Source organism: Musa acuminata, chromosome BXJ2-9 (genome assembly GCF_036884655.1).
Source record: "Musa acuminata AAA Group cultivar baxijiao chromosome BXJ2-9, Cavendish_Baxijiao_AAA, whole genome shotgun sequence".
Lineage (NCBI taxonomy): Eukaryota > Viridiplantae > Streptophyta > Magnoliopsida > Zingiberales > Musaceae > Musa > Musa acuminata.
Genome location: NC_088346.1, coordinates 5,448,281 through 5,458,110, shown reverse-complemented (window position 1 = coordinate 5,458,110; position 9,830 = coordinate 5,448,281). Strand labels below are relative to the sequence as shown.

The 9,830-nt window shown below is 35.8% G+C and overlaps 1 protein-coding gene across 8 annotated transcripts; it reads left to right on the top strand.

Moving 5' to 3' along the window:
* LOC135622768 (uncharacterized) lies at positions 1-8,894 on the top strand. 8 transcript variants are annotated; one of them, XR_010491160.1, is made up of 12 exons: positions 1-322; positions 1,502-1,558; positions 2,224-2,301; positions 3,025-3,078; positions 3,440-3,522; positions 4,918-5,017; positions 5,090-5,152; positions 5,676-5,954; positions 7,290-7,350; positions 7,444-7,551; positions 8,127-8,232; positions 8,618-8,894. XR_010491160.1 is itself a non-coding variant. In XM_065124927.1 (11 exons), the coding sequence occupies exons 1-10, from the start codon at positions 56-58 to the stop codon at positions 7,539-7,541; spliced, it is 1,140 nt and encodes a 379-aa protein (XP_064980999.1). In that variant the 5' UTR covers positions 1-55; the 3' UTR covers positions 7,542-7,551; positions 8,618-8,894. The 8 variants fall into 8 exon arrangements, 5 of the variants coding, with proteins under 5 accessions (XP_064980999.1, XP_064981000.1, XP_064980997.1 ...); XR_010491161.1 differs by having other exon boundaries at positions 8,509-8,894; XR_010491162.1 differs by having other exon boundaries at positions 8,123-8,232.
* The last annotated feature ends 936 nt before the right edge of the window (positions 8,895-9,830 follow it).

The following is a 9,830-nucleotide window of genomic DNA, read 5'->3' as shown; positions in this document are numbered from 1 at the left end:
CCCTCGGGCTCGAAACGGTACAAAGCGAGACGTTTCTTTTCGTGATGCCGCGGCGATGAAAGAGGACGGCGGCGATCCATCCCTGGCGATGCCGTCATCAGATTCCCCGACACAACCGAAGCGAATCCTCGACTCCCCCTCGGAGTCGCCGAAGCCGCAGAAGCTGCCGAGATCCGTGGAAGAGGGTTGTGGAGAAGGACGCGAGGGGATGAGCCAAAACCCTAGGCTCCAGAGGTATTTGGTGGCGGTGGAGTACATCGGAACGCGGTTCTCGGGGTCCCAGAGGCAGCCCAACTGCAGAACCGTCGTTGGCGTTCTTGAGGTTGGGGGAGTAAATTTGCATGTCTCATTCGCCGAAAGCGGGTTTTTGTTGGCACGGAAATGTTATTTAATGTTTTTCCAGTTACTTAGCGTAGTTAAACTGTCGAAAATCTATAACATTTTAACTTTGAGGATTCTAAGAAACATCAAGGCAGGAATGCCTCGGTTGTATGTTGGGTGGTCTATTTGTTTAGGTGCTGTACGTGATTTGATTTTCATCAAAATATACTCGAATAGTTCGTACATGGTCTTGTTACTAAACTTTAAACAATCGTATTCCATTCAAGCATCAGATATTACTACGCATTAAGGTTCACTGGAAATATTAATTGATTTCTATGTCATGCGCAATCCTAACAACTTGAATTCATCGTACATGGTTAAGTCATGATGGTATGTCTTCGTCGCATTTGGCATTGCATAATAGGAGAAGACATCTATGTGAAGATTAGATCTGGGTGTAAAAACGAGATAGATTAGCATTTCAGTATTATTAGCGTCTGATGTCTTAGGTGATAGGAGGTCCATATCCCCAAATAGTTGGGACATCACTTTGTATCCAACTCATGACTACTTATCTGGGTTGTGGAGATGTATTTCTTCAAGGGTTGTGAAGATGTAGGTAATAATGGTCTCATTGAGTATCCACTAGTGCCTCGTTGATGCAGATTGTCCTTTTCTGGTCACTTTATATTGTGTATAATCTACACAGCATGCTATCCAGGCTAGTTTTGGCCTAGTCTCAACAAGAGTTTTGCATGCTAGCAATAGTTTGTGTCAGTTAAACTTGCAAATTTTGGCTGGCTGTCAAAAGGAGTGGCAATTTGATTCTTGCTATATATGCAGACACATTTATTTAACACATTTTCAAAAGAAATCTTTGGCCTGCGTATAGCAGAAAAATCCTTAATGAAGGTCATATCTAAAAGTTTTCATTTACCTTTTATTCGTCCAACTTGAAAAACTACAGCAGTTAAAGTTCTAATACGATATACCCTTAACATGGTAATCATACAGGATGTCCTAACTGACTTGTTTACATAGGAAACAAGAATTTTACTAAAATTTTGATATTATTTCTAAAACATTTTTCTTTATGAATATAAATTTTTTATATATAGTATCTATTGTGTCAGACAATGGATTTCTTTTTTCATTGATGCTTTGCTAACTCATGCAGGATGCATTTCATAAATTTATCGGACAGCCAGTTTCAATATCCTTCTCCAGTCGAACGGTAATTTGTTCTTGCGATGTAGAAGTTTGCTGCATTTGATACTTGTATTTTCAATAATCTAATTATGTGGTGCTTTTAGTATGATCAAGTTAAATTTGTTAATGACCTGATGATGTCTAATGTGCCTTCCCTGAGAATCTAAATTTATTTATCCTTGTTCAACAGATGCTTTGTCAACAATGATATTTGTTGTACATAATCTTATTTTATGGAGTTGCCAGGAACTATATATATATCAGAAGTTTAGATCAGATATTTAATCTTAAAAAAGTATGACCTAACATCCTTGGTTGTCCAATTTTATTTCGTTAAATTTGAGCTGCATTTGATATTGATGGTGAATACCATGTTGGTTTAAATCCAAGAAGGATGCACTTGGTTGAGAACTAGTGTCTTATGTGTTATAGCCTCAAGATTTATTGTGAAATATTTAATAAAATATGATGTCACTCCATTTTTGTAATTGCAAATAAATACCATGAAAAAGAGTCTAGCCTTCATTTGCATGCAAGAGTGTACAAGTCACAATTGTTAAATTTTTCTATACCCTAGGAAGAGACAGAATTTCTTTGAATGCCTCACACTTTTGTCCCTTTTTCTTTCACATTGGTTGACAAATTACCATAATTTGGCTAGGGTATGATGTAATGTTGTTTTTGGTTCAGGATGCAGGAGTTCATGCTCTATCAAATGTTTGCCATGTTGATGTTGAGCGCATAAGTAAACGAAAGCCTGGGGAAGTGGTATGTGATTACCAGAGTGCTTTATGTACTTCAACATTCTTTATAGAATGCTTTCCTACTTTTCATATCAGAATACTATTGCTTTATGGAAGGAACCTATTATTTGTTTACTGTTATAATTTGTTCTTGTGGTTTGATTTGTCTTGTAAATCAGCATACAATTTTGTGGGTAAATATAGTAGTTTCAAATTTATTGCCATTCTTTAGGTTATTAGGGTGTTGTTTTGTATAAATTAACAGATAAACACCCCCCAAGATACAGAGCTTGAGTGTAAGAGTATTGGGAAAGTATAAAATGAATAGCTTGAATATTAGATAATGAATATCTTGAATATACAATGTCCTTGAAGGTTTTTTTCTTTTGTTTGTGGCTTCAAGGTGATGCTTCCAAGAGGAAGCATCTAAAAGAGAGAAGAGTTTGTTGTTTATTTGCTCCAGTGCTCTTGATACACAGTTTTTGTTTTCATGTCAATCAATGTAATTTATTTATCTAATCACCTCCGTAGAAAGTTTTATTTTACTATCTTTAACTGAAAAAGATATTTCAAAAGAAACAAAACAAGGTAACATTCAAGTATGTCCATTATTTTGTATGTCAGTGCTCCTCTTTCATTCTCTGACTCCCCAGATTCACAGTGCTGTAAGTTCGTTGCAATGCATCAAGTGGTTCACCTAGTTTATTCGAAGTGTTATACTGAATCACTGATGTTTCTTTTTTTACAGTTAACACCACATGAACCAGGTGTTGTAAGACGTGCTGTTAATCACTTTTTACAGGTTTGTTTCCATCTGTTATGATGCTATACTAACAAAAGTTGGATTTGCAACTTATACCATATCATTTTGGTACTGGGCCATAGTTCCTTTGCCATTCTACATGATGTTTATGTGTCTTTATGAGCAATAGAATAGTCTTACCTCTTATAATAAATTTGTTTTTTTTTCCATCTTTTGAAATCATGGTTAAGTGAAGGTTATTACCTTGTCCTAGCTGATGCACCTATTTTGCAATTACATTTTGAGAAATGATATGCATTCATTAATTACTTCTGTTGTCCAACATATTTTTTATGTTTATAGATGTGCATTTGATGCAAAATAATGAACATATTTTCTTTTTTTCTTATGTGTATGGCAGAAATGTGAAGGTGACATAACAGTAATTGATGTTCGATGTGTTCCAGCTGATTTTCATGCACGATTCAAGGCCCTGGAGCGGACGTAGGTATCAGAAAACCTGTCTTTAATATGCAATTATTAATACATACATCTCATTAAATTCTTGATCACAAAAAATTGCACTGTATGTTAATATGCAAGTTTAAAGTTTCCTACTTAAGTTAAAAAGAAGAGTATGTTGTGTTGAACAGAGAGACCGAGACAGAATGTTGGTAATACATTTTTTTCTTGTAAGCCTGATCTTTTCCTATTTATGCTTCCTTTGTCATGGTTAGGACAGTACACTCTTTGGTCCTTTTAAATGCACATTGTTTGACAAAATACCAGCTCATGAACTAACACTCTTGATAATTTGTGAGTGGTTCACTAATTGTATTTTGTTATTCGACTTTTTCTTTTTCTCCAGTAAGTTCCCATGATACTACTAAGAATTGTAGTGATGGTTTACAGTGTTTTGCACCTGCTAAACCTACTGGCTCCTGCAAAAGGCCTACTAGAGTGTGAGATTGATGTAATATTAGCTTAATGAAGTTAAACATTTTCATCTTTAATTTTTTTTGCTATTGACATAAGAATATTGGTTGTTTAATGTGTTCTTTGTCGGAAATATTGGTTTGTTGTCCTTGTGTGCTGCTAAATGATTTTTCATCTAACAAAGTTTGTGACTAATGGCTTTTTACTGTCATCCAGTTAGATAGACTTTAGATTCTTTGTTTGTTACTCGATTGAAACTTCCTAGTATATATATTATTAAAATCATGGATTTGTTATACCGATGTGTATGTTGATTTTGGTCATATATGTTTGAGTTTTAACTGGTATGCTAATTTAACGAATTACCTTTGTGTTCTTTGTACTGTTGACCGATCCAAAGATTTCCCTCTCTTGCCCTTCCTGATCTCTCTCTCTCTCTCTCTCTCACCTTAATTTCTTTAACTTCTTATTCTCCATCCTCAACATTCTGATAATACCCTCAGGTAGACTGGCTGCCTAAATCATGTGTTGGCATGGTCAGTTGCCAGAGACCGCTGCCAATTGTTTTTTCCTTCGCCTAATGACTAATGCTATACTTGCCAGCTGCTGAAGAGCCCTTGTGATAGGTAATTAGTGTTTCCTTTTCTTTCCTGGGTTTGTTCCTCTAACCCGCTCCCCCCTCTGTTTTGAGCTGTTAGTCAGATTTAAATATTGTTATATTTTATGTTCTCCTGTCAGTTCATTGGGTTGACTCCATTCTATCCGCACTTTTAAAATTTTTCCAGCATGGCAAAGTACATGGTTTTGGCTGTTGCTTAACTGAACCCTTAATATGTCCAGGAGTCTCTAATTGTCTCTTAATAACTCTAGGAGTCTTTAATTGTCTTGAAGCTTCTGTTTGAATTTGTTTGTGTAGAATTTATCTATCTTATCATACAACTAAAATCTTGTAATTCTTTGTAGATACCACTACCGCATCCTCTCAGGGCCAGAGCCTTTGTCAACCTTCGAGAAAGACCGTGCTTGGCATGTACCTGAGGAACTGGATATTCTTGCTATGAAGGTTAATTATTTCGTGAATCATATCTGAATTTTGTATGATATTGATTTTCTCTTATAAATGGTTTCCATGCAGAAAGCATGTAGCATTCTGATCGGGTCTCATGATTTCAGCTCATTTAGGGCTACCGGTTGCCAGGTTCTAGGCTTCAACATTCTTTTTCATTTTAAACCATCCAGATATTTTTTTTGTTTTTTATTGTTGTTAAATGACAACTGACTTGGTATGGACCTATATTGACTGGTCTGACCATGTACTGGTACCAAAACATATAGCTTGAAATTGGTACAAATACCATTCATTTTTATTTTTTTATTATTCTATCCAATGAGGCTAGGAGGTTCAGGTCCATATATCATCTGGTATATCAGTATTGTAGCAATCTGGTTGGTTCCTAAAACCAGTATAGTACCATGATCTAAATCCATGATCTTGAGGGATCTTAATAATATTTGTTTGACTTTAATTGGCTCATTATTAGTCATATCTTTAATGATGGATGGTTGTTTGAGTGAAGTTCCAACTTCACTTCATGCAGGAATTTCTTAAATTATTATACTTGTGCACTGTTAAAATTTCTGAAGTATTTGGATTTCTGTTTTCTTCATTTTTACTCACGAGAGCGGTATATAACATGTGTATTTTGCTCATTGATGTGCAGGCAAAGTCTCCTATCAAAACTTTGGACGAACTTAGTGTCACAGAAGTTCTTCCATCACTGTACTTCCCTTCAATCATGGAGAGGTCAGAGATGGAATCATTAAATGGTTCTCTTTCTTGTTCCAAGACATCCGACCATGAATTACCTGCAAATTATTTGGACACCTCTCGCATGAGCATTCAGAAGAACAGTACTGATTGCTGTCAAGGGTTTGGACATAGATCAAGGCATCGTTGCTATGTTATAACAGCAAGAGCTCGCTCTTTTCTTTACCACCAGGTTCACTTCTTACTTTTTCATGCTTCCTTACATGACCTTGCTTTTCTTTTATTTATATGTTTCACTCCTTTTCCAATTTTCATATTATCCATAGATAGAAGTGTCCTTTTTTTTGTGGAATTATCATGTGTTATCAGGAAGAGAAGACATTGCTCCATTTATGTGCTTTGATAATGTATGGAGAATTTGTATCTTGCCAAAAACAAAGTGTATCTTTTGCTTGTTGAGGCTTGACACTGGTTGTATGAGTTGAGTGGTTAATTAATCTGATAGCACAGATGAAGAATTTTCGGTAGCTAAAGGTTTTATCTCAGTTTGCTACATTTCTTGGGGATCTGTTCTCCATATGATACTTTTAGATGCTCTATCCCAATCAGTTGATATTTGCTGCAGTACCCTCTCAGGTTAATGAACATTTGATGCTCTAAGGATTCTTTATCACAATCATAATTCATGTATCACACTTTTTCTGCGGCTGCAGAAAACAAGTTTGCTAAAGATTCTACTGAGTCTATATTGATTCAAGTTATATTTGAGTTTTCATTATGTTACGATATTTCTTGTATGATAATTCTAGGGTCCTATTCTGAGGTTTCTTGATGATAGTAGGTCTCTTTTGGTTATAGCATTGTTTGGAAAAAGCTATCAAAGAATCCAAAACTTGAAATTAGACACAGCTATTGCCTCCTGGGCCATTTTGGAGCCTGGTTGAACGAATACATGCAGTCAGGCCACCATAGTCTAGTTCATGTATTTCTGTACAGATTTTGGTGTATTGTTTTCAAGGTAAGCAGATTCGCTTATTCTGGACATGTTTTTGTTTAGAAGGAACACTTTGGTAGGAGTTTGATTTGATATCAAAATCCCCTTAGAAAATGGTTTGACTAGTTATTTTGTCATGAAATAACTGGTAAATTTTTATTTTTCAGTCACTTGGAATACTGACATAATTGGTTAAACTTCACTGTAATTATAGTGAATATCATTATCAGTAGTTATTTGATATGAACAAAAAATTGACTATATCTGCTGGTATCTTGTATTTGCTGTTTCTCTCTCTTTCTTTTTCTTCACTTCATTCTCTCTCTTCATTCCTGTTGTTTCACATCTGCGGCAATTCAAAAACCTGCTCTTCCTTGGTTTTTTAGCAGTAAATTTTTGGAAGTATCTTTGAACAAGATAAATTTGGGGACTAAAATGCTATTAAGCTAGTATATTAAAATAGATGTGTATATTTACAGCTATCAAGAAACTAGCAAACCAAATATTCCTGTGACTCTATTATCTTGTTGTTTCATGGTTTTGAAGGGCATTAAGATTAGTCCAATTTCGCAGGTCAGGCTTATGGTTGGTGGTCTAAAATCTGTCGGGACTGGAGAGATAACAGTCAGTGATGGTATGTTCTCTCACATTCATTCAATGAAAAATGTGGTCATTCTATAAGATATTATAATCCTAAATTTGTGTTCTATCAATTAATTTGATGCAGTCGAAAGAATTCTGAATGCAAAATCGGTGACTGCTGCAAGCCCCATGGCTCCTGCCTGTGGTCTGTATCTTGGCACTGTGAAGTATGATATTCCATAGAGTTTTGGAGGTGTGCTTTCTCTAATCACTAATTGCATTGGAGTCAGCATACTTGCTGCATCAGTTTTAGCCATTTTCCAGACTTGTGTTCTGATATGATACTTGTAAGCATCGACTAATTTGACCTTCCTTAGGATGCTTGTTTGTCTAATGTACCAAGAAGAAAGAAGGTGATGAATTAACAGAATAGAAGAAAAATTATCTTGGAATAATTAATTTTTTGTTGTAGAACATAATATCTTGGATATAATCTTCGTCTAATGGTTGTTATTATTGTCAAAGGCTAATTCATACCCTGTTTAACTTACACCTGACTGTCGCTGACTATAGCTGTGTTATTTTGTCCAAAAGATAAAATGGTCTTCATTCATCAATGTCTTAAATTGCATTAGTGGAAGTCATACATCAATGGCTAATTCATACTTTCTTGGTCTTTAGCAACTAGTGGAAGTCATACATCATCATCTAAAATTGCATTATCTCTTTCATTAATTTTTGAACAAAGATTTCAAATATTAGATTACCATCCCAATTGTTTGATCTTTTCTAACCTCAAATTGCTCTCTCTTTGATTGACAAAGACAGAACACCACCTCAGTCAAACTATCATAAAGAGCCTCATGATGGGTCATAGGTGACAAACATCATAATGTCTTGTGACATCCGATGGTGGTGATATGCCCAATGAGTGGTATGAGTATGCAATCATCGTTGCCTTGTTATATCAGTTGCATTTCATTCTCTTATCTTATGACAAGTAGCAATTGAAATAAAAATGTCAAAATGACCACTAGTTTCAGAGCACCAATAAAGTAGTACAATATATTCTTTGGTCCTACTTATCCTTTTCTTGGATACCATTAATTTCCTAAGTTTTATGAACTTGAACTGCAGCAATTGACATAAAAATTCTTTATCTTTTGATCGTAATGTGTTGTGTTGGGTAAAAAAATATGGATTTCATCAGTCAAACAGAAAGCCAATGATGTCAGAAATCCATGCAAAAACAGAGAGGAAGGGAAAGGAAATGATTGGAAGTCAATGGATAGCTGTTAAAACGCCCGCCATTTTCGCAGGTCAAGCGAACAAAGAGAAAAGAAGGCACTGCAGTGCATGGGATAAAAGCACATGTTCTTCATCTTTTGGGACAGTGCCGTATGATTGACGTGATGGCTTCATGGATTGACATGGTTTCTTGCTACTGCTTTCTCTTTGCTTAGGTGTGGCACTCGGATATGTCACCAAGGTTCATGATGACCACTGGGGCCTTTTCTTCCCCTTGGCGTGCATCACTTAAAGCCATTTTGTCAAACACTTTAGACGTGAATGAGTGAATCGTCAATTATGATGGCATCTTATAGTAAGAACTGATATTTGGCTTGAACTATTCATTTACCAACCAAACATTGCAATTTATCCTCAGTGGGGAAGTTTGGTTTGATTCTTCACTGTTCTTTAACATGACTGGTCTCTTTCTACGTTACTGTTCAACTTTCTTCCCCACCCAGGGAGGAGAGAAGACTAAACCACAGGTAGAGGTTTGCATGCATGTTTGACTCGTCAATAATTCAACTCTCTTCACTGCTGAGAAAACTCATTTGCAGTTTTTTGCTTAAGGAAAAAAGATGAATTAATTTAGCAGTGGTGAGGTAATTGAATGGGGACTTTGGTAAAGCAAGAAAGCTTGAATGTGATGATTGCTGCTGTAGGGAAATTGAGATGGCACCACCCTGTTTGTGTGTGATCATGACTTTCACTTTAGCATTCTCATCTCATATCATCATCATCATCAACATTTCAATCCTATCTGTGATTCGCACAAGAAGGGATGCTTCAATTTGAAGTGGTGCATCAGTTTTGTCATATCAGTCTACAGGACGAGCCAAGGGGAAAACTATTTGATCCCATTTTGAGTGGTCTCTGATGGGTGTCTTCCATTGTCTAGGAGCCGATCAATGAGATACTCCTGTGCTGTTTTAGTTGTTTGGCTGTCTTGTTTTATGCTTCCATTTCTTGTTCTAATAAAACAAGGTTGAATATGGTACATTTATACAGAGATTATTATACAAAAATGAAGGTTGATTATAAGCGAATCGGCAGACTACTTCAGGTGAAATTGGAACTACAAGGAATAACTTGATCATCTCACTGTGAAGGTTAATTAATCCCTAAAACTGCTGCATCACACTGAATGAGCTTCTCAATGGCATATAATGAAGGTTGGTCTACAATTTTGTTGACCAGAAAAAGCTTCATTAATGATTCACACTCATCCTTATAGTTTTGCTT